The 25,877-nt window shown below is 42.8% G+C and overlaps 1 protein-coding gene across 10 annotated transcripts in view; it reads left to right on the top strand.

Annotated features, from left to right (window-relative positions):
* LOC132911461 (transcription factor Sox-2) overlaps window positions 1-25,877 on the top strand; it is a 360,539-nt gene that overhangs the window by 290,008 nt on the left and 44,654 nt on the right. For 8 of the 10 annotated variants that reach the window (XR_009658997.1, XR_009658996.1, XR_009659001.1 and 5 more), the window contains one exon: window positions 18,420-18,485. The exons of the other annotated variants lie outside the window; for them this stretch is intronic. Coding sequence is in view for 2 of the 8 variants with exons in the window: in XM_060968095.1 (XP_060824078.1) it covers window positions 18,420-18,485 (66 nt within the window). In the remaining 6 variants the exon portion in view is untranslated. The remainder of the gene's footprint in view (window positions 1-18,419; window positions 18,486-25,877) is intronic. 10 annotated transcript variants of the gene reach the window in all.

Raw genomic sequence — 25,877 nt, 5'->3', positions numbered from 1 at the left:
TGTGTTTATATTTATTATAATACTTCCGCTACGTGTATAAAAACAGAACGAATTTATGTTACGAGCCACCAGTTGAAACAGACGGGAGTAAATGAAAAGAGGTAATCGCGCGACTTTCCAACGAGACTTCCTCCGACGTAGTCTTTCGAAGGAAAAGACCGATCATTCGTGTAACTAGCGTGGCTCGGAATGAAAAACAGGCATGTTGCTTACACACGACTGCGTGTGATTGTATGGGTGTCCCTTGAACGGCCGGTATCTTGATAGCCATGCAAATGGCCCGGTGTCAGATCCTATCGTGGGGCCGTATAATCAAAAGCGGAGGCACGCAAGCGCGCGAACCCATCTGCCCCCACTTCGACCCTTTATATCTCTCTCTTTCTCTCCTTCTTTCCCCTACGGGTTCTCTCTTCTTTTTCGATTAGAAGAGATCGGAAAGCCTCCAACCTCCGTGACAGTCCTCCGCCTACTGAATTAAACGTCGCGAGCCTCGTCCGCGGACCTGGCCTCGCCCAGAATCACGCAGCCAACGCATGCGCCCTCCGCGATACGGATTTCCTGCTATAGATCCACCAAGTGCGATCTACGGGGACTTCGACGACGTCTCGTCGGACTTGGCCGTCAAAATGGGTCGCTTTACAGTTTCAGAAATTACAGGTTTCCCAAAGGCCAAGGCTCTCTTGCATGATCGAAACGCCTAACATAGTTAGCCGCATCCATCCACGAAACGACTATGCTTTTAATAATTGTTTTAAGCTAAATCTCTTCTCTAAATCATTGCTCACGTTCGGTTAACGTATCAAAAACGATTTACATTCGTCTTCACTTTTGGTTCATCAATGATTGGTGTGATCAGTGTCACGATTTTTATTACTGTACGTTGGTACATGTTGTGTCGATTATACTTAAACCAAAGGTTGTTGAATAAATAATTAAATGTGTTGCTAGTCACGAATATTATTAAATACGTACACTCGCAGAAAGGTGTTAAGCTTGGTAATAAGATAAATGAAGTTTTACGGTTTGAGAAATCACAAGTCCAGCGATTGTGGTATTTCGCAGAAAATCGTGAAATTGCAAAACGCTTACAACAACTTGTAATTTCTTAATTTACTAGTATTATTAACTGGTGAATCACCGTGCTGAAGACCCAGATATCGTAGAATTTAGAATAGAGTATGCTGGGATTGGAAAATATTTCTGCGAAGCTTCGCAGATTTGTTATCTGCCGCTAATAGACTTGCCTCATTCGACCAAATACATAGTTCCTCTCTGCGACTATGTTATTGCGTTATAACACAAATTCGTGGCGTTTCACATTCTAACAAATACAAGTTGATATTTGGAAAGTACGAATCGAGTTTTACAAAGATCAACACGCGTACGTATAATCATTTCGTGACCACTGGCAAAATCAATCTTCCTCTTCGAAATGTTTTAAGGACTATAACATTTAGAAAATACGAATCGTGCTGGAGAAAGAAAGATCGCGTATAGTTGACGACAACGATATGGTCTTGGTTGCGATTTGAATTTTAAAGCCGCGGTGGCTGCGCCATATCGGCGAGTGCGCGTGGTGAAAAAGAGGCCGTCACGCACAAAGTGGAATTCCCTGGGTGCTCACGTACGTGCGATTAGCATGACAAGTGGAAAGTAATTGTTCGCCGTAGACGACCTGTAGACGAGTTTCAGGCTCGATCCGCCGGACCCCCATGGTTCGTGAATCGAAACAAAGTTTCCTTTTCAGCAGTGCGAGCACACGTTCTTCGTTGCCCACCATTTAGGACGGTTCGTCGTTTGTTAATTAATTCGATTATCGTACGAGCCACTCGCTCTGCGGTCGATTAAATTTGTAAATCGATGCGGAGATGGTCGATGCGCGATCGGTTACACGCGTGTCCACGATTATGTGTACCATCGTTGGATCCTTTGCTCGATTTCATCCGCGATTTCATTCGTTCTCTACCATTCATGAATGTTTGGTATAATTATCAAATAAGTATACGTACATATTTAGTACGTACGATGAAAAAATGGATATTTGTGTAATATTTTTCGAACGATGAAAGAACGTTGCTTTACTGTTATATAACTGCCTCCTGCGATCAGGTGCCATGCTGAGTTTAAACCGAAACAAGCAATATACCTGCAGCGTTCAAGCTACGCGTTTGTCTGCTGTGAAAAATTGACACTTCGTAAAGTTTACAGAAACTTTTAGGATGTGGCTAAAAACACATATAGTGATCGCTCTAAAATCCCAATATTTAATAGGCACACTGTTCATATAGAACGTGTTTTATTAACGATTTCTTTTATGATGATCCTTAACTTTCTCTAGTATCCAACCGAGAGCAGTACATATTTGTTCAAACACTTCGTTGTTCCATAAAAATCCATAACGAAAACACTACGAATTTTTTAAACAACCCGGTATTAGGGATAATAATTTGAAGACGTTTAAATAACCTCCCTCTACAAAAGAAAAACGCGTTAGCGTATCAAGAAGAACGATTTTAATAACCGTAAGGTTCATCGATCGCGTGTAGCAACAAGTATCTCGAATTTCTTTTCGAGTGGCAGACCGGCTCGAAAATCGATTACAAGGTTTATCGATCTGAAGGCTGGTTCCGGAAGAGACGAGGCCGGCCAGACCGGCAAGGGGGAGACGGTTATACAGCCTAGATTTGATTCGAATCTGAGATCATTGTGCCAGACACGATGCCTCCCTCTTCCTTATGAAAGAGCAAGAGAGACAACTTGGTATTCTGTGATTTCCATACAGGAAGCTCTGTAACGAGAAACCACCAGCCCTCCCCCTTTCTCTTTCTTGCTGGCTGCCGCCCCTGTAGCGTCTCTTGAACGCGTCACCCGCTCGAAAACGAAGCTGCCGGTTCTCGGTTTGTCCCGGTGTATGATTACCAATTTCAGGTTACCAGGTACAAGCAAAGAGCCGACGAGGCGTCATCCTCGGCCTCGTCCCTCGGCTAAGCTCGACCTGAGAGTACAGAGATTTATGAAACTTCTACTCGGAGTCACTGAAAATCGTGCAACGCTTTCCGATGGAGAAAATGTCAGAAAATGAAAATTTTAATCTATTTTGCATCCTACAGACAGATCGGTTTGTCGAATTTTCAAATCCTCGCCTTTTCAACGCTTACAATTAGAGTTTCATTCGCTCTAAAGTATATTTTATCATTTCACAAAAGATGATTTCGAAGGTATTGAAACGCGGCTATTGTTGTAAGACGTTATTGTTAATTAAATGAGATTAATTTAAATTGGATATTTGCTAGCGGGGAACGTAGCGTCGATGTATAGCTAGTTCCGACGGAATAATTACCAATCGGATAAAATTGCTTAATTTGTTAATTTCTTAATTTGTAAAATTCATTCCATATAATCAATTCGATTATACGCGTACTGTGTTGCGTATAATATTGTGAAACGGTGTGCAACCGTTCGTATGTAGCTAGATATTGAGAGCGGAAAATCAGAGGTGGAAGAAATCGAGTCCGAGTGTACTGCCAGCCCTGACCAGGTGCGCTTGTTCTGTCAAGGAGAGACGGAGGGGAGGAGAGATCAGGGTGTTCGCAGATAAACCAGGGACTCCCCTCGTGTCTCCTCTCCGCTCTAACTGCGAAGAACTACGCAGGAGGGGACCTACGAAGGTAGGGACACGGCTACCTGAGATTTTCGTGTCAGGACTTTGCCGGTACAAGGTTTGGGCGCCCAACTGTCTACCGATCCCTCTTCGGTGCGCGTCGGTGGATCTGTGATTATTTCCAGGATTCGACCGTGTACCTGACTAGACCCCTCCGTGTCTCTCAAACTTTCGACTATTCTAGTTTTGCTCGTGTTTCGGTACTTTCACAGCGAAATAGCAAGACTGAACATAACACGATGCACGAAGGATCGGAATTCTATCGGGTTGACAACCATTACCACCTAATGACAAAATCGCAATCGAAAAATTCTTATGTCCAAGATATTTGGAAATCGAACGACCAGTTAACTCGTCTGATCGAATGCCGGGTCGAACGATCCGTAAAAATTTCAATTGACCTTAAATTCAAAAATTTAAAATTTGAAATCTCTTGGGAATGATCGATGATCGCGCCTGTCGATCTCTGCTGAAGCTAACCGCAACGTTGGTAAAACAGCGGAACGCCTTTTCCTCTACTCTTGTTACACGTCCGCATGGCTCGCGTTCCAAAGCTCCGATTTGAAAAATTCCAACAATAACATGACGCGAAAGTCTCGAGTCTTTAACATTCTTTAATCTAGAAAAGGAAATTCGAATTTTAGCGAAGTCGAAATTTAAGAAGCGACAATGCCACGATATTTCTGAGATTGTCATCGCGACGAGACGCCAAATATCGATGTAATCGAGCTTATTGTAACAGCCAGGGCTCGTCTGTCTGTAAACGCGTGGGCGCGGGCTGTAAGTTACACGTACGCGGCGAGGTGTCGGCAAACACGGGTACAGATAACCTCCGGGTAAACGTGTAAACTCAGCTACCGGTATTACGAAACCAAGCAAGGTCTGAGAATCTCCTCTGTTTCCCGTGTTAATATTTGAACAGAGCTGTTTCGTACTTGGATGGTCGAATCGAGTGACTCCTTGGTGACAACCACGAGAAAAAAAAAGAAAAAAAAAAGGAAAGAACGTTCCTCTTCGTTTTTCCTCTTTCTCCGCGTTATTAGAATTTTTCTGATCCAACTTCGAAAGTCTGCGGAACGACGTGTGACACGTTTAACTGAAATTTAAACGAGCTGTTACGCCGCGACACGGCAGAACAACGTTTTCTCCGAATTTCCTTTGCCTCCCTGTTCGAACAGTGTTCTCTCGAGGAAACTCTTTCGCGGTGGATTTTCGAGAGGCTGGTAATTGTTCCCGCTCCAAAGTCCCGTGGGAAGATAATCCTGCCGGTGGCAGAAGGAAGAAGGAAAAAAAGGAAAGTTGCTTCTCTGGCTGAAATTCTCGGAAGTAGGATTTCTTCTTCTGGCGGAGGTTGTAGCTACGAAGAGGTGTAGCTGGCTCAGCGGTTTCATCGTTCGTGGATTTACCAGCTCCTTTCATTCACTGGACTCGTTGCAGTCCGTCTTTTTAGCTGACCCAATTTTTTTTATTCAAATTTCTCCATCCCTAGCTGGTGGAAATAATAATTCTTTCTTATTCGATGAAACGATAACCAACTGAGATTGCTCGGCGATTGTAATCGGCATTGATACGTTGTTCTTTCGAAATTGAACTATCTGCTTACGATAAACGGATTTATCGTGTAGCTGGTAATGTAATGGAACGATTGTGCAGCTGGTTAATGAGAAATCGGTAACTTTATAAGAAGAGAAGTTGACCAATTCGACATCCGAGAAGCTAATAGTAACTCGAGTAACTCAAACTCGTAGAATTATTCGAATCGTTCTCTCGTTTTTGATATTTCTCCTCGCTAGTCTCTAAATGCATAATATTTTCGCATTCTTTCGTTATTTCATTAAACACTAATAGCGTCTCGTATTATACGACAAATCTGACTATTGTCCGCGAAGTTGGAGACTGAATTTTAAGATGTAGAAGCTTAGATGATTCAAATAACCCTACCTTACTATATGTATATTTCCCATGCAGAATGCTCGTGCAGAATTCTCCTTAAAAAGCGAAGGATTTGCCTGAGAAAGACCCAATAAAAATTCAGTTCCACGTCCATGAATATTTATCCCAGGGTGGCCGGAATTCGTCAGGAATTTCCACGTGACGCGAGATGACGTTGTATCTGGCAGAACGTTCTCCTCCGGGGCTTTTCTACGAGTCCTTCGTTACGTTCCCGTGACCACCCGCAACCCCCTTTTCAGGGGGATTATTTCCTATTAATATGCATTACGCTACGGCCGACAAAAGGAGCGAGAGACCGGCCATGGCACTGTAATGTAAATAAACTTAGGCTTCCGGATCTTCTTCCTCGAGGCGGACACGCTTCTTCTTTTGTAATTGCTGCTCCTTTGTCTCGCGACTAATGCCGAGACCCCCAGAACGCGTCAACCGGCCAGCAAACATTTTTCATCCCCCGCACTCTCGCCACACTCCCCTCGCACTGATAATTGGCTAAATAGAAGCACGGAGATTCCTCGACGCGAAAATCGCTATCGTTCGAGTATTCTATAAAATGATACCGCGTATTTGTCAACTATAGTACGAAGTGTCCGATCTATTCCGCCACCTGGATATTAATTAAATAAATCTTCGATAAGGCTTTCACGCATTTTATAAGTTTCATAAATTCCTCGCTAACTGACGATAAGAGTAGCTGTTTCCGGTGAAACTGTTCTCCAACTTTTGCCACGTTGTTTCTTCACGAAACCATTCAACAGTATGTATTTCTGCTATTCATAATTGACGAACATCGTTGGATCGCATAATATTTCATTAACCGATAAGTTGATCGAGTTGATCGATCGCTTTCAAGACCTACATTTTGGTAGCTGATAAATCCACCAGTTGAATCACAAAGCGACAGTGAAACCAGAAAATCACGTGCCCTCGTATGATTTTCATGTACCGATAATGTCATAGACGAAGAATATAAACGATGATCGCAATACTACGTATTAAACGACATAAAATTGGAATTCTCCAAAGCTTATCAAGGGAATTAAAAACTTCTTCCGATAAGATATCGAATATCTCATCTCGAAGATCGAGCGAATGCAGCCGCGTAGATTGTTTACGTTTACAGAATACTTTCTCTATTCTTTCAAGCCATTGTTCGATTCGCCTTGTTTCTCTTTTTAATCGTTCGAATGACGCTGTGGATGATCTTTGAACGACCCTCGTGCAGGCGGAAGGAAGATAATACGAATGAACCTGTCCCGGTAGTTCTCTACGGGAAATCCTCTCGTGGACGGGTTTCATCGGCGGATATCCTCGAAAGACGACGCTCCGGCATTTATAAACAAATTCTCGAATCGTACATCACGGTCATTGTTCCGGGCCGCCCCTTCTGAGGCGGCCGCACAAAAGCATCGTAACGCGGATGACAAAGGAGGGAAAAAAGAGAGGCAGAAGTACTGGAGCCGCCGTGTCGATGAGTGTCATCCTTCTGAATTGATCGGCATTTGAATAAATTCACCTGCACGGTGCTTCGTCGTGGCCAGATAGGCCGAGAGAGAGAGAGAGAGAGAGAGAGACGCGAGAGGATGTTTGAATCGATTAAGAGGAACTTGATTAGGTAGAACCGATCTCGATAATACATACGATGATTCAGCCTCGCATCGCTCCTTCCATTTAAGGTCCACGTAAATACAAATGTAAAATAGAGCTACTTTATACCTTCAGTCGTAAGACACTTTACAATTTAAAGCACAAAATAAAGAAGTGTGTAAGAAAATCTTCCAAGTATAGTATAATTTTCGTATAGTTTCTTATAATACGCGGGGTTAATAATTATCAACTTCATTTTCTAATTACTTATCGTATTATCTACGTATACCTTATACATATCTAGCATCCACGAATTATAAGGAAAATCAAATTACGTTATATTCCGAACATATTTTCTAATATCAAAATATTAAGAAATTAAAAAAGAAAACACGGTAACGGGATAATGTTCCGTCATTAACTTAACCTAACTTAACGCTGCGACCCTCGATTTCTCATATTTTAATCTTGCTCTCATTTAGGCGAACAAAAGGTGTTCACAATATTTCCAGACAGCGATTAACATAAAATTGAAATAAGAAATCACGAGTATCGTGATATTTCATTCAACTCTGAGATATCTTTTAACGTTGAAAAGATACGAATTAATGGAAAATTACAGAAAGAACGCAGCAGGATTGAGATACGGTTAGCAAACGGTACAGGACACTGAAAAACAATATTATCGCTATACGTATTTGCTGGTTCGGTGGAGTCTGAAAATCGTTGGCGAGCAACTGCGTAACTGAAATCTCAGCATCCAGACCAGCCTCCTCCCCCCTCGAACGGGCCAGTAGAACCCGTGATGCCCCGTGGAACGACCCTTCGGTCCGCTCGTTTTTCCCTCTCCTTTTCATCCCCTGTCGGTGACGGGGGGCTGTAGCTGCAGCTGCAGCTCTGGCCAGGTGTGCTCTCGCGCAATGTTGCCGCAAGGGTGAATTACTCTCCGCTCCTCTCTCGCTCCTCGCTATGTCTCGCTTGCTTCTCGCCCCTGTCACCCTCTTCGTGGCTGTTTCTCCGTTGGAGCACGGCGAGACAGCGCGCAAGCCCGATCCAAAGGACGATTTTGCGTGCAAACGTTTACACCGCTTGCAAAAGAAATTTTGCGATTGAGATTTCGGGACAAAATGAGAACGTAGAAACAGATTTGAAGCGATACGGCTATATTACGCTGAATGCGTGAAATATAATGTATAATTCGTATAATAATCGTATAATAATTCGTCACAGATATTAGTACGTTTATTGGTTTCGTATTAAACGTGACAATTGATCTGAAGTATCAATTTGTGTCTAACGTTTCAAACGGAATTATTCTTAGAGAATTTGATAATCTTCCGATGAAAAGGAGGGCTGTAAACTCTTATAAATACGTTCGTTACAGCCGTTTGCCTCGTGACAAACGAATTCGGCAATTTGACCACGCGACCATAGACCAAGTTCGAAATTATGCGTTAGAATGTCTTAAGGAAGGATTTTATTTCGCTTTATGCATGAAAAATCTTGAGCTCGTTAATTGAATTGTCTGAGAAAACGAGTTACAAATCGCGCAGAAAATTGCGACTTTGCTTCTTGCTTCTTAATCACATGGAACGCGGAACTGTCTCTCTGCGGACAATGTTCCTCGCGGAACGACTTAATTCGCCTAACTGTATGCAAAACCACTATCTTTTAAAGCAGATTAACGAGATTAATCGTAGTTAATTCAATTCAAATCATCAGCAACCGTGAAATAAACGGATCATAAATTTGTTGATTGCAACGACTCGGGTTAACAATGAGAAAAGGAACATACACGTAGAAAGGAAGAAGAAATTATCCGCGTTCAACGACTAAGCGACGTCTAAAATATTCGATGTGGGAACAGATTTCGTTCGTTTACAGCTCCAAGTATATTTTTATTGGCGGCCGAGCGAAGCCAGTACAGATAGGAAATTGCGGAAACGAGAAACCGGCGATATCTCGATAAGAGCCTCGCCGGGCAACGCTCTCATTGCCTCAATTTCCACTTCCACTTCCACTTCCGGTCGCGATCGCTTTTTCCCATCGGCCGGGCCTAAAAAACACGCGTCCCATTGTCACGTGAAACCGTGAAGCAATAAAAATGATCAGAACTCAGAGTGCTACGAAACACAGGCGTTCAAAGGTCGTTATTTAGCATTACTGAGAAGATTATGACGTTTATACCAGAGACGACATAGACTTCTTCATCTTACTACGATTCAAGGGTCCGTAATAAAAATTAGCCGTGTTCATCTGTGTCTATGTTCAGGACGACAAAAGAATACGTTTCAAGGTCTTCTAAAACCTATAAATTATCATTTGAAAACATGTCAAGATATAGATAATCTTTTATAATTTATTTAGCTTCTAATTAGTAGAAATAATTAGTATTAATATTGTTGTCTAAACGAGCGAAAAATTTGAATTTGTTCTTGTTACGAGCCTTTTCTATCGACGATCAAATTTGCTTGTTACACAGTAGCTACAGGAAGTTCTCGCACACCATCGTACGTATTACAGTATGCACATACTAATTAATTGAATCCAAGTATAGTGAAATTCGTATCATTTAGAAATAATTTCGTATAATTATAGAAATTTAGCCAAGATATATTATAAAAATGAAACGTAGAACCTGATCGAGCATCGTTTCATTGGCAAGCAAGAGTGTCAATACTTTTTGTTGTCACTATAAGTCATCGAGTTACTTTATGGAACGATATGTATTATTTTTGCGTAAGTCGCCTAAGTCACGCGGATCTGGCATGATTTTTCCATCGTTGAGAGAATCTCAGGGGCGTACCTAATGGCGACCCTGGCCGAAGTCAACGAGCCGGTACGTTTCATCAGCGGGTAATCAGTGCGAGCCGGTACTGTCCGGCACGTCGTCGGTCGCCTAGGTTCCGCACCCTTCCGGTTCCGGTGTTCCGGTAGGCTTGCCTTCTCTCTCTCCGCTGGGGAACCCCGGTTTCCGGTTTTCAGGTGGGATACACGCTCAGCCGAGCGCCGTCACGTTTCGGATCCATGGATCCATGGATCCTCCTTCCTCTATTTGTCTCGCTCTCCCGCTTCCCATCTCTCTCGATTAATCGATCAACCCTTAGATTCGTTTTCGTTCGTGTTTCCGGTAATAACACATCGTCGTTTGCCATTACCCAAATTTCTCATCTTCGAAATATATTTCTGGAAGAATGAACTTTGTCTCGAAACATATACTTGGAGAAATTAATAGAAAAATTGTAAAATAAGAAGCTTTATGGGAAGGCTTCTTACCTCTGTGCGATAATCAAGTTTATTTAACAAATAAAATCCTTCGTATAATTCGACAGAACAACTAGAGTATCTACGTAAACGCAACTTACAATCAGAAAGTAAAAAGGTCTGAAATTCGAATAAATTAATACAAAAACCGTATTTCAATTTCCCTAAGTTCAAAGTCGTTCTCTGTATTTTTAAACGATCATTCCTGCTACGCTTGTGCTCGTTGTCAGACTCGAAGCATCCCATTTCCTTTTCGTCCATATTTCAGTCGATCGAGTGCACGTGTGTCGATCGTTTGAAAGAGATCGAAGGATGACCGGTATCGATGTTCCCCGGCGCAAACGGTGACTAATGGCCAACTCGAGACTCAAACAAAACGTCGAATCTTTGGGGCCCGTGGTGAAATTTGCCGGCAACCTACCGCACTGCGGCACGTAGCGCCTAAACAAGGGGGCCCCATTAGGCGAAATGACTGCAGGCAGCGAGCCACTCGTGATTAAAAGGTCGATTTGTTACACGAGCCCGACGTCGCGAGTCGAGCATCGAAGGAAGTCGTGCTTCCCCACCTTCGACTCCTCGATGCGGAACGACACGAGGTCGCTTCGTTTCCACTTTGCTTTACAGCGGGGCTGCCCCGATTCCGGTGTACTTAATTACTCCCCATGGGTGATTAATGCTGACGCGATAACAGCAGCGCGTTATACAATTGAAATATATGAATTGATAAATATATGCACCACCGGTAATAAATATCGGCACAGAAAGTCAGGTTATTCGTAACGATCTAATACAGAGCTTGCCAAACTTTCATGGGTCGAGGCTCAATTTCGAAATCGGTAATATTTCACGATGAACTTGATGATCGCGCGAAATGTAATTGCCATGGAAAGTCGATTCACAGGCAACTCAACATTTTTGGAAGCTGCAGCGAGCAGCACGCACGATTCTCCATAAATTATGTTCTTCCGTGGTCTCTCGTGAAAAAATGCTTCTTACAAATTCTCGCACACTTATCTCGCATGATAAACGTGAATATGAAAAAAAAAATATATCGAATGCAAAATAATAGGCGATTAATTGTTCCCTTGTCAGATTTTATGGGAAACCAGACGGTGTACTAATACTTACGAACAAAGGTATACGTGTTAAAAATATACTATGGTAAAAGTGAAGTATTAACTATATGGTGATTTATTAACGTATGTGGTGATTTGCGCGGAACCAGTTGTCATCGGAAGGGACTGCAATTAAACCGTGCAGACAATTCGCGATTTTATGGGAAATCCGTGAACGCACCACCTGCCAAAACGGTTGATCACATGGGACAGGAGACCGACGTGATTCGCCCGGTCGTTTAATGACGGCGAGGTTGTGGGAACCCGGTCACGGGTGGAGCGAGCACTCCCCTTAAGTACAGTGATTATGCGACTGGGGACACGGTACTTGCGTAGCACTCGACGATTATTAACATGGATCGATTCGACTCTCTTTCCTGTTAAAAAAAAGAAAAAGTTCTTCTGGAAAATCCGCGAGGGGAACCGACGTCTGTTTCAGAGCTGGACATCTCGTCAAACCGTACAAAAACTTTTCTCCCTACTGACGTTCCCTCAGATCGTTCATCAGCCACTCTGTGGTACTAATTTTTATATTAAAATCTTCTTAAACGATCTAGAATACCGTATAATAAATTAAGTTAGACTAGAAACGACAGATAAACTGATTACTATCGTTCAAACATGATTGTTATAATTTACCATATCACTGTAATTCTTTCTTTGTTTGAACAAATTCTTTCTTTGTGCACAGATGTATATCGTAACCTTACGATAATACAAAATTCTCATCGATCGACTGTCAGGTTTGGTAGAAATGACAGTGTATGTAATTGGAAAAGCACTGCATTTTATCTCAAGTTGTAAGACGCGAATCTGTCGTATACAATTCTCGCGAAAATTTTTCAACTTTCATGTTTCTGGATTTCCTTCGCTTTTCCTTCATTTTTTATTTTTTCCTGGTGGGTTAATGGAAGTAGAGGCGTTTGCCGTTTAGCTGGATGAAGCAACCACTCTTCTTGAGTGTAACGATTACGTCGCGAGGGATACGATACTTGAAGTCGACGACTTTTAGCCGGATTGCCGGTAGATTGGTCCGAATCTTCCTCCGTTTCTACAATCTCACTGAAATCGTGGCTCCTCTTTCGACAGCAAGACGTTTTACCCTCTCCAGTCGAATTTAATTTTGTTCTTTCTCTCTTAAATATAACTCGGAAAAATCCGACGACAGGGAAACGACGATATTTCGTCGCAATAACAGCGAGCATCCAATCTTCGAATAACTTTGATCGATGACATCGACGTAACTGGAGAACGAATTCGCGTTTCATGAAGGGGATGATAGCGCGCAGGGGTGAGATTGCCTTGTCACCGTGACAAATGGTTGGAGAACGAAAGGTACCAGGCAACGTAGAAACGCGCCACGTCCTTCCACTCCCTGGAATATTCGTTCTATCTTCCTTCAGCCTCGTCGGTTTCGCCCTTTCTTCACCTGCTTGTCTCTCACGATACCCCTAAAGACAGCGGAACGATCAACCCTGCTGACGATTAGTCATTAACCATCGACAGTCCTGACAAATAGCCACCGTTCAAATTTATTAAATGCCACGGGAATAAACACGAAACACGATGAAGAAATCTGGAAGTTTCTCTCACAGTACGTATCACGCAACTAGGGAATTCACTTTTGCATGGAACCAGGAAATCGTATTTAAATTTCTTTAAAAATACCTGATTTTCGACAAATTCTTATTATTCCGTCTACTTGACGTAACTGAAAAAAAGGAAACAAAAATAAATAGTTGACGAAACATTTTAGAAAACGCGAAGAATAACGTTCGAGGCAAACAATATTCTAATCTTATGACACGTAGCATCTTCAAAATCACGACAGAAATAGGCAAGATACAAGTTTAGCCGCAGAATCAAATAAAAATACGGTTCTACAAATCAGCCAATTGATCGACAACCTACTGAACGTGAATTCAACTGAATTTTATCGAAACCTGTCAAAGATGGCAACTTATCACGATCTTCTCCGGCGGTGTTTAATTTTAGCCAGGCAATGTCTATCGTACGATGAAATGTATCGTTTTATTTCCTACTCGGCGAGAATCGGTCTTTTTAATCATGCGTTGTCTAATTACTTTTCCACGGATAAAAGCGGCATGATCGATTTTTTATTAAACCGAGTGTGGTTTTTCATCCGGCAGCAGGGCGTACAATCGGTTGGATATCGACGGTACGTGAAATTTTATTCGCGTCTGGCTACTGGCTGGCATGTTTGCATAATTGAAAGCTCGCCGCTCGCGAAACGTTTCGCGTGCGATTCGGCCAACAGCATTATTCGCAACCTGTCGACGAATTGAAACGCGATCCGGTTCAGCCGTGTAAACTCGATGTTCCTATCGGAGTGCAACGATCGTTCTCCGGTTACGTGAATTAAGAGCTACTACTCGTCACGTTCCACGGTATTCCGCGAACATCGTTCGCCGACACATCGGATCAGCGATTCCTTTTCGTTCCGGTTTCTCGAGACTTAGATGAAATTCGACAATCCCGTGCACGCGAAAATATGCAACATGCGACATGCGGCGATACCTGTGTTTTTAACACGAGAAAGGAATTCGATCGTGTCAGGAATGTTTTGTTTAGTAAGTGTTTTAAGAAATACTGATGAATTTCGAAGAAACTCTTGGTGGAATTTAATAATAAGTATTGGAGATTATATATGCACTAGTCAATTATGGAGGAGGGTGGTAATCGTAAAAACAGAAATACGTACAAATTGTTTAAACGACGCGTTCCAATTTGCTCCAATAATTCTTCTCTATAATTCGTTTGCATCTTCATCGTTGTACTTAGCGATAACCTGAAAATTTAATTTTATTTTAGTTAGAATTAATGACTGACAAGTTGTAATAGAAATTAAAACTATCCAACTATGGAGAAAGACAGTAACCACAGAGAAACGTAAAATGAGGTTTCTTGTAGTTTTGAATAATTATAGACTTGAATAGAAACCAGCAATTGTATTGCAGAATATTGTCGTTTGAAGTATAAAGCGTCGATGACTATGGTTGTGGAAGAGTATATCAATTTATTACGAATGAACAGACGTTTTTCCACGGTTGATCAATCAAAGGAAGAGACTTTAATTCCCTGAATTTCGTTTCAAACACGAAAAACACACATCTTTTCTTCCGGAACGCCTGGTATTTTGATTTGTCACGATTCTGTGAAGGATGACGGTGCAATAATACCTTTTTTTGACTGTATCGTTATTGCGAATCACGATTTTTCACAGTGAATAATTTCGTGGGGAACAAGTATTGCGATGAGTGGAAGTAAAAAAGAAAAAAAAAACCGCAAGGAATCGGCGGGTACAAACGTCACGCGCAAACCGCACGGCTGAAGGGGGCGTTTCACCCCTCGTAGCCAAAAATCACATTCCTACCGACCGACCCCTCGAATTACTGCGTGGTACCGCGTCGAATTCGCATTCCCATACGCGCGCCAACCCACGTACAGTCCTCCGCAATAATTGCATATCATTCTACCAAGGGGACAAACTTGCGTCAAAAAGAAAACAGAGAAACTTCCTTCGATATTCATATTCATCTTCAACTTTTAAACGATCAACGACACCTCCACTTAACGATTTTGCAGAAATTGAAAAGGAGAAAGCAAAGTGAAATTTCATGATGATTTATAAGTATCTAATAGTTCAAAAACAGATCAAAGTTCTCGTAATGAAAATGGTCTTTGTCCAAGTTTACAATTTTTTTTTTTTTTTTTTTTTTTCAGGAAGAGAGAAAGAATATTGTAACATAATTTTGGTTTAACACATTTCAATGCTTTTAACGAAATGTTCGTATTGTTATACGGTTGCACAATTGTATCTAATTAAATCACAAAAATGTGTAACCACGATGAAGATTAATTTTATATTTAAAAACGTAATTTCCATTCGACGATAAATCTGGACATAGACTTCTTTTTGTAAGAGCAATCTCAACCATGTGCCTTTCGATTCTAATTATTAGAATGCGTTATAATAATTAATAAATACTTTACAAAGCGGTAACGAATTTGTGAAATGAAAGAAGTGAAATTAAATAAAATAAATTTTATGAATTATAAATTATTTGTTCATCGTATTAAACGAAAAATACTAAAATCGCAGCAGGGAATACATGTTATAATTCGCAGCTCGTACCTTGTCAACTTACTGATATTGCTAGTTGGTAAATTATCGTGTTACAGGACGTGCAGTGAACTATTATTGGAGAGGACTGTACGTGAAGACACGAGTTACGCAAAGCACACGAATAGTCACGCAAGCGACGTGCATGAATGCGTAATGCTAGCGAACAGTGATTTCCACCCTCGATGACCGCGGTCCTCGCCGCCCCCTTTCCACAACCAGATGGGGTTCTCACGAGTCACCCTTAATACCGCTCATAATCGAACCCGATAATACTTGCTGTCACAACACGCAAACAATAGCCCGCAGCTGATTGAAAAATCAAAAGATTACTCGTGATCTTGTACTTGGAAATCGTAGAGGTTTTTTTTATCAAAAGCGAGAAGACGGTCGGAGGGTTGTAAGGAGCAAACAGAAATTCCCCTGCGATCCAATTTGATTCCATAAAATATTTATGTGCATTCAACGAGCTAATTGGTTGGAAACGTTGTGATTTAGCAGGCAAACGATAAACGTTACGTTCTTTCGACCATCTTCGACGAAATTCCACTCTTCTAACGTTCAAAAATATCCCTTTGAACAGAATGTACAAAGATTTGTTGACATTCTCGATTTCTCGTTTCAACCGCATATCGAAAATCTTGTTAAAACATTACCAAATGTTCTTTCTGTTTGGCAAAAGGAGAATCGAAATAAGCGTAGAAATTGTATAATCGTGGCGTTGTATTATTCGTTGTACTCTTCAGTCGTACGCGTCTCAAACGTTCGGCGGTCGAAACATCAATAAGAGAATCGTAACGACGACCCCCAACCGTTATGGCGCAAGACGTAACAATGATTCGCGCATGACAACAACTGGTGTCGCTATTACAGCAAATTTGTGTCTATTCAAACGGAAAATAAGAAGGGATAGATTGTAAGTATAATTTGATTCGATGGAAATTAACACTTTTATCGCTATTGATCTGCAAATTAATTATAACTAGCGCGCAATTACATTGTTGTTTTTATTACGATAAAGGTTCATCGGTGTTTCTTTTAAATACAGAATATTATGTTATTATATTAATGTTATGTAGGCTGCTGATTTTTACGAACAATGCCAAAAAACTGCGAGCTGATTCGAGGTTTTCTACATTTTCTAAATATTACAGCGAGAAGTTTACTTTGGAAATTTTATATACATTGTTGTATAAAATTTTATACATTGTATCATGTACACTGCACTGTATACTTTTGTGCATTTAAATTTCTCGTATGGCTCGCTCATATTTTGACAACTTACAATTAGTTCAAGTACGGATTCATAATGAAATTAAATAGAAAATTATATATTCTTTTGCGAGAAGAGAAACTGAAAGTTTTCTGGCAATTAAAGCGTCAACGAATTAATCGAGTTAACGTAGCAACAAGTGAAACGTCATAAGCAGTTGGTAAAATTTCGCGTGTGATTTTATCAAAGAGCAACGACACAAGTTGACACGGAAAGAGACGCGAACGTTGGTCGCGTTGAACGTGGAAAAATTGCCCCTGGAATTTCGCGACGCGTCGTCTCCCGGTTCTCGTGGCAAGGACAGCCGTCACATTTTTATCTATCCCCGCGTGGTGTAACACGGAAATGTTCTGCCCCATGGTGAAAGGGAGTGTCGGCTGACACGCGGTTTAATCGACGATACACAGATGACAATAACGGTGAAACTCGGTGTGTTCCGCATTCGCTAAATAAAACAGGAAAAACTGGCAAGAGAAAGAGAGAAGAAAAAGAGCGCGCGACAGAGCGGATAAGGGATAAAAAGAAGACGAAGGAAAGAATCGAAGAGGGAGGAGGGTGTATCGAATAAATTTCTCGCGTCCTGTGGATAATGTATCGTCCAGCGTGAATAACCGACGAAAGCGGTGGCTCGTTTTATTATAAAACCACCGCGATGCAAATAAATTTATCGACACACGTCCAGCTCGGCGACGAGCGTCCGTGTCGCACCTTGTCATCGTCTTTGTCTACTATTCCATGTCCACTCTCGACTTTGTCGGCCTGATAATGACCAGTTGTTGTATTAGTTACTTTCGTAAACGAGTGTACATTTTTTACGCGACTTCCTGTGAAACGGATACCGCAGAAACGGACGACTGATAGGCAACAATTGCGTTTCACATTAAAAATTAATAACGAAGAGGCGCCTACTGGATACTCGATTAAAAGTTTGCAAGTTGACGTGAACATATAACATCGGGGCGTGGTTTCCTTAATACGAACGGAATTCGATAGCCATTTCGCTCGAAATTATGTATAAAGTGATATCATCGTTACTTACGTTTTTTATATCGAGTATAAAATTAAACGAGTTGATTCGCGATGCGCCAGCTGCACTCGGACATTCATATATTTATATCAAATTAAACGTTTCATTAATTTCACGTTATTTTTACGTTTGTAATATACACTGGCGATATATTTTACTAAAATGTCCGATACGATCGTTGATTCCTCTCTCAAAAAGTTACATATTTACGATCTACTTTCGAAGTGCCTGTATCTCCGAATCTACCAGACAATTTTCATCTTGGATCCTTCTATTTTTAAATATTTCGTTTTAGGCATCGAGCGATATGAAGAAAACGAACAATGACGAGCTTAAACCTTGCGATCTTCGATCGGAAATTTTCTTACGTAAATAGCACTTTTGCTTTTCTTTTGCAGGGCAGAGAGTGACCGTAAAATGTTGAATCCAGACACCGGCTGTTACTCGGAGTCCGTTCGGGCATGGTGAGTAACGCAATCAGATAAAAAAGAAATCGGCATTAGGGGTTAATTTACGGAACGCATAAGCGCAGCCAAGCCTCGTCAAAAGAATGTGTCTACGTTCGAACCGGCCATAGCTTGCCTCTAATCTCCCTCGAGTATCTTGGCTCGCGTGCCGCGCGTGTTCTCATCAACGCGTAATCTTAATTAAGTACAAATCGCTCCGTGTACGACGACGCGCTACGCGTCCAGCTACGGCTATACCTTTAGATAATCGACCGTTTAACTTCCTTTCCTTCTCGTGCTTTCTCGTTTACGACGTTCTAGTCAAATAATCTTCCCGTTATCCTGATATTATTGCCACATTATCGTTACGATATTGCCAACACCGGTGTAGCGCAGGTGACACTGTGATTATTACGAGTCGGACTTCACAGTCAATTCCACGTCACCGATACTGCAATTTCTCCTGATTTATAAATGACACGGGCGTTCTCCGTAATTGACCGCCGTTCTTACGTTGCTTCTATTTCAAGTGCTAGAGTGAAAGGACTGCTGTATGTAATTCCTACAAGAGTAAAGGAACTTTTTGTGTGCCAGGTCGAGCCGGGTCAGTCGAACTTGGTGCTAACTGGACGCGAATCGATTCATCGAAAGCCGACCTAACTTTCGTCCACTTTAGTTACCCGTTCTCCTTTCGATTTACGAACCACGTTCGAAAGGATCGAACATTTAAATATGACCACGAGTAAAAAGTACAAAGTATTGTATCGATTTGACGACGTCGATTCGAGATTAAGAAAATCGTGACACGCGACACGAGAACACACGTTGTTGTCTGCAGGTTGGTCGCATCGCGATTGCGTGCGGCTTAGCTTCAAGTTCAACGCCGACGAGTAGAATACACGCGTCATCGGTGACAGCGTAATTGAAACTATGCTTACTTTAATACCTCTGCTACACCATTCATTAGGAACGCGAGCTTTTTGCGAATAACGTCTGAGAGTGTTAAATGATTGATAGCGGCGAACAGGAACGAGAAACTCGTGCGTAATCTCAAACAAGGCCTAGCGTGAAAACACGTTACGAAGGTAGAAACACACGTCACGTGAGTATCAATTTAACTCGAAACGTTCTTTTTCTATCACGTTCTTCCCCTCTTTGCAGTCGTCTTCATCCTTGTTGACGATACGGTATCTTCGTTGATGCGCATGCGACGATGATCCGTATCCAGTCTTTCATGCTGCTATTAAACGTTTAAGAGGCCAGAATTCTTTTTTATCGAAGACTTCCAAAGAGAAAAAGAAAAAGAAAAGTGAGAGAAGAGAACACGAAAATCTGCTCTGCCAGCGATTAAGAAGGTAGAGGAAGGAGTTGAAAAATTCGTTATTTAAATTGAATCATTAGCGAGAATCCGTAATCGCGTTCGATCGGGGCTGGTTTCGGCTTAATTGAACGATAATTCGCGGAACGGCGCGTCCCGAAAGAGAGGGCGAGAGGCGCAGTTTTCGCGTAGCGAACAGGAACCGGCCGCGGATCAGCCGTAAATATGCTGGCAAGGAAACAAACAGGGCCGCGATTCAGTCCAAATTGCGCGCATGAATTTTAACGAACGGTGGTCGGCCGATTTTGTACGGCTGGCTCGAAATATCGAACCGATTTTTCATAATTCAAACCGTGGCCAGGCGCAAAATTCAATCGGACCCCGCAGCCAGCCCACCGAACCCCCTGCCCTACCCTCGTTGCCCGTTATTTCCGTGCTGGTTTTCGTGTTTTTGCCATTATGCCGGCAAAGGTAATTTCCCAGGCTCGACCGCTGCTGATGTATTTATAACGAAACGAATTAAACTCGCCAGCCAGCGAATAGGTAACAAAACGTTCCCGCCGGCCGGCAAGCCCCCTCCATTCGAAAATAAAATACCCAAATATTTGCCGGTTTAATTTGAATCATGCTCGCCTCCAAGCCACCATGTTACCTGGCTTAATAATGAAATGTCGCATTGTTGAGCGATGGAGTTATAGAACAAATCCCCTCCTACGATTTTTCCAACTTGTATTCGCATCACTCTTCTATATTTCAAGGGTTGTTTCGCTAACATAATCGTAATATATCGATATATCGGTGCAAGTTTCATTCTCATCTATTCTTCGTCTTCCTTTTTTCTTTTCTTTTTTTTTTTTTTTTTTTGCGGGTACAGCTACCCTTGTTCGTGCGTATGCGAATGAAATTTGGAGATTATCGCAGGACTGAAACGATCAAATACGATCGAAGAAGATTTTTACTTTTCTCTCTGTTACAAATCCTTTTTGCCTATTCATCGCTGCTTCAAGCAAACAATACGTATGCCTACGGCAGACTCCGAATATCTCGTTTCTTTCGCTTTCCAACTATCCAACTTTCCAACGCTATCTTACTATCTACATACTCGTAACCGATAATTTACGTATGCACTTGACAAACGAATCATTGTGCTTACGTATCTCTTCTTGTCCAGCTTACTGTTGACATTAATTAAAATTCTACTCAACTGATCAAGTATGCGTTTCTTTTCCCATATTATTAACACGTTTCCTGTACTACGAACTAATCTTTCAGAGGGTTAGCATGCAAAGCGTTTGTACGAGAGAAGAAACTCGTGAAAGTCTCCTAATGGACCGCGCGTTTGTATATTCGTTTGTATTAGCGAGACAACGAGCGAAATGGAAGGCAAAGAAATATATTAGGCGAGTTTGTCGGGGGCGATTTATCCGCAATCGCAGCGTTGCTTTTCTCGGGACATTAGGGACACGATCACCGCACCGGTTGAAGAAGGATCGTTGGCCGGGGTGCTCGGGGGGTTGGGCCTTAATGCGATTAAGGTCGTTATCAGATGTCGCCGACGTTTCTTGCACGATGACGTCGACTCGCTCGTTTGTCATCGCGCGACGTCGTCACGGGGGTTGCATGATTTACTTCCGTTTCCCTCCTTTCGCGCCCTTCGTTTCCTGTCGGCGATTTCCTTGCCACTGGCTCGCGCCTTACGTGGGATTCAATTTTACACGCGAGCCTTTAACCCGTGCGATTCTCACATCTTCGAAATTTCTCAAATTTTACGATACGATTGTACGAAGACAAAAGCGAAATTAAAACCACCCACGACATTCTTCCGCGTCGTTTCTTTCCTATCGTTTACACGCGTGTGCTTCCAACTCGTATGCTTCTCTCGTCTAAATTTTCCGCATCGTACGATATAATTTCACGAAGAGAAAAACGTCTGACACGTCCTTTGTTTCCTATCAACGATCGCGCACGAGTCCCTTGATCCGCGTATTTCTCTCGTCTTCTAAATATTTGTCAAGTTATAATACGTAATTTTTAAGAAGAAAAAGCACCGCGGTGAAAAGATCGCCCAACGGTCTTTAAAACGATGCTTTCGTTGCTCTCCTCGCGTCACGAAACACGAGAAGGAAGGAGAAGAGGTTCGGAACGAGTGACGGAGAATCGATTTAAAAAGGTCGCGTGCGACACGCGGCCGGACATACGTGTCAGAAGGCATTTCGAGATTCGTTAAGCCTCATCGTCGACACTCACCCTCGCGTAACATCGGTTGAACGTCGCATTGGCGTCGAAGAATGGAGCTAAGTCGTCGAAGGGAGAAAAGGAAAGAGACAACAGATTAGAGCCGATATTTATCCCAGAATAGGGAAGAGTGAGATGTAAAGAAAAAGAAAAGACAGTTCTTCATGGTGGTGGTCAGGCTACGAGACGAGGGTGTGGCCAGGAGATAGGGATGATTAGAAGCTACACTCCCGAAGGCACGAGCCGAGGGTGCCGGCGGAAAATTCATGGAGTTACTTAGCAGTCTTCCAAGCTTACTCGTTTATCTTGCCACCGGGGAGAAGAAGGAAGTCGTTACGTCGTCGAGAGGCCGCCCCCGGGGTCGAGGCTGTAATCCTAATTAATAATTAATTACCACGGTAGGGGAATAAATGGCCGATTGAATTCTTCCTGCGCTAAGGGAGGGGCTTGATTTATCGGGACGATTTTACTCTACGCTCGAGAACTCGGAAACAACGAAGCCTCCGATTCATCCGAGACATTGTTCTTCGCGTTTTCCACGGATCAGATCTGGCGGAATTGATTAAATATGGTTGTGTATCGAACAATGCGTATGGTTCTTTCAATCAGGCCAAGTAATTTACCTTGTCGCTCGCCAAACTCCACTAATGGTACCTCACGATACACGTCGAGTCTCGAAATTGAATTTTAAGATTGAAGCATAGGCGACTCAAATAATCTTATCTTGCTGCGTGTAGAATCTGAAACTCTAAGCGTACTAGTTTTCCAACAATCGAACGATTCAACGCAGGATCTTCCGTCCATAGAAAAATCAGCGTGCCATAGTCACGGAGGAAGAGCAATACGAAGAAGGAATTTCGGAAGGATTTCTCTCGCAGGAACCTATCATCGGCAATAAATTCTGCGTCGACGTCGCGATAAATAACTATGCTTCCCGTGCTTTCCCATTTGCCGTGCTTTTCCAGGCTTCTCCGAGGAAAAAAGTTGGTCAAGTTTTACGAGGGTTTGGGTCAGGTGGCGGAGGATAGAGAGAGAGAGAAAGGGGGAACAGACAGAGACAGAGAGAAGTGGCCGCTCGTTTTGATCTTTTAGGACCAAGGATCCTTCGGTAACGTGCACGAAAGTTGTCCGCGTGTGTCCGTACACGACTGGCTCCTCCCAGGAGCACCCCAGTTTGTCAAGATGACCCTCCGGTGTCGCTTACAAGACAGCAAATTTGTCTGAGATAAGCAAAACAAACAGAATGGACGAGCCCCTTGCCTTCGCCCTTGCTTTTTCTACGTCCTCTGTGTCTCTGGCGGATTCCTTTGAATAAGAGGAGATGCGACTGGAAGGGTTTAATTGGTGGCTCCTGTTTGATCAGAGAATTTCGCGTCTCACGAATTCGTTCGAATGCGTTTGCCTTTATTGCCTCGCTAACGCAACGTCATTTACCTTTGGCCGTACGTATTCTCGAAACACTTTACAACGATACAGTGATTAATTTCAATGATGAAGAGAATTTGTAGAGGAAGGAAGATAGAAGTTAAAGCTAGCAATTTTTAAGTGCGAAACAAACGGCATAGACGACACTTGGAGGATTGTAAATTACGAGCCGATTCCGCGAAACCTCTGTTTCAACAGCCATCTCGAACGCAGCCTGCTGCGGGGATTTGCATATATTAGATTTTATCCTTCCAAGAACGTTCGTCTTCGAGATGCACGTATTTATGGGATCCTCGCGTATAATAGTCCCGAATTTAGGATGGAATCTCGGTGGCAACTTCATTATGGTGGCTGATTTAAGGGGCTCCATTTCGAACGACCACTTTCAATCTTGGGAAATATTCTCAGCTCTCGAATCACCTTCTTTTATACCTTTCCCAGGTAAACTCTCGTTAAAGTCAATGTTCGCGTCGCCACAGCAAGCTGTTGTGAAGCTGTTCAGCCGTTCCACATTGATCAACATCGCAAATTGAGAAGCGATGACGTTACAAAACGCTGCTTTACAAATTTACTTTACGTTACCTGTGTCATCCTTTCATCGCGAATCTACTTACGCAAGAGAATTCGATACTGCTTACGCAATGGAATTAATAAATCAAAATAAAAAGTAGAGATCAATGTAACTACCGAAAGGCTCGACATGGATATCCGTTGATCCTCGACGACTGTTCTCGCTGTTTCTATTTTCTACCAGCAACCACGAGCTTACCCTTCCATTTCTAACGACAGTTTAATACACCCCCGACAAAGTGCAGAGCGAATTCGATTGGGAAAGGATTACGCAGGAGACCAGGGACGATACAGATCGAGAGGTCTACGAGGCTCGATTAGCTGCGGGTGAGGGGATGCTAGTACGCGAAGGTCTGCAGGCACAGCTGCGCGAAAAAGGGGGGCCTGGCTGGTTCCACAGCTGCGAACAGGGTCATCGATGTCACTGAGGATCGAGAAACGATCGCACGCGTGTCGAACGCGACGACGATCGGGCCTTCGATTCGATTCGCGCTCGACCTTCGATCGGTTCGGGCCTGCGGATCGAATCGAGGATCGCTGAAACAGGTGAAAGGAACGCCGAAGGAAATCCAAAGCGAACGCGTACCCAGTTCGTTTTTAATTCTTGTAAATTTCAGTTTACAAGAGACGAAAGTCTAGCAGAGAACGAGCAGTTTTCTTACGAGTCACGATCTAGGAAAGACAGAGTAGTAGCTCGTTGGTCGATCGAGCGGGCAAGGCACGCAAGGGGTAATTCAATGGGTTCGTTTCACGGCCAATGCAATCACGCGAGTCGAGCGAGGAAAGAGAGAGAAGCGGTCCTAATCGCGATCACTGAATAGGATATTCTTCAACGCCTGCATCAGTGAGATTATTAATTCGCCCTTCGCGTCCAGCGAGCACGCGCCCGGCGTGCTTTGACACTTCAGACGATGCGAGAAAAAAATTGCCCGTAACCGAGAGGATCGAAATCGTCGAGCGGAGAAAGGAAGAGAAAGAGTGAAGATGTAGAAGAAAGAAAACGAATGGAGCAGTCGAGATGACGATGGAGAAAAAGTGAGGCGACTGGAATGACAGGAAGAGAAACGAAGAGAGGGATAGAGGCGTTAATAGGACCACCACGCTAGGGGATTCGATCGAAGAACATTCTCCGCGTTCCTCCTGGTGCAATATAATGCATGTGTAGATATATATACATGGATGTATGCGTGAACGCAGAAGCAGCCCTCTAGGGGGTTGCCGAGGGGTAAACATCGTGTAACCATCGGGGAAAGAGCACGGGGGGTTTGAGGTCGATTGTGCGGCTCGGCACTCGCATACGATTCCATAAATATTTTATTGGCTCGTCATTCGATTTAATTACGCCGGCCAATCGAATGACACGCTGGATTACGCCATGGATATTCCCTCGTGTACGCTCGCGAGATCTCCAAAGCTTTTCAAGCGTTGCTTACTTTTTTCTTTCTTCCTTTTTTTTTTGTTTTTTAATCTTCCGATTCCGTTTCTTTTTAAACGGACGATTTTCACGACCGTCTGTTTCACGATTGTCACGATGGAATTGACGAATCCCAGCGAATTCTGCGAACGTACCAGATAATCTCTCTTTCAAAACACACGGCAGTGTCAAACGCGCGCAAGACGGTCATTCACGCGTAAAACAGGGTACACAGAGGCAATTTTCCAAAACTATTCGCGAGTCGTCAGCGGGACAAAGGGAAACGAAGCGACCAGTGATTTCCTTTGACCCGAGTGCCGTTTGGAACAGCGATCCTTTGGCGGCGAACGAAAAAAGAGAAGATAAACGGACGCAGGAAATGCAGAGCGGAGGATAGAGAGTGGCAGGGAGGCGAGCAAGAGGTAGAGAAAAATTCAAAGAAAAGCCG

This window comes from Bombus pascuorum, chromosome 10 (genome assembly GCF_905332965.1).
Source record: "Bombus pascuorum chromosome 10, iyBomPasc1.1, whole genome shotgun sequence".
In the NCBI taxonomy this organism is placed as follows: Eukaryota; Metazoa; Arthropoda; class Insecta; order Hymenoptera; family Apidae; genus Bombus; species Bombus pascuorum.
The sequence above is the reverse complement of the archived record's forward strand: the minus strand, read 5'-3'. Positions and strand labels throughout refer to the sequence as shown.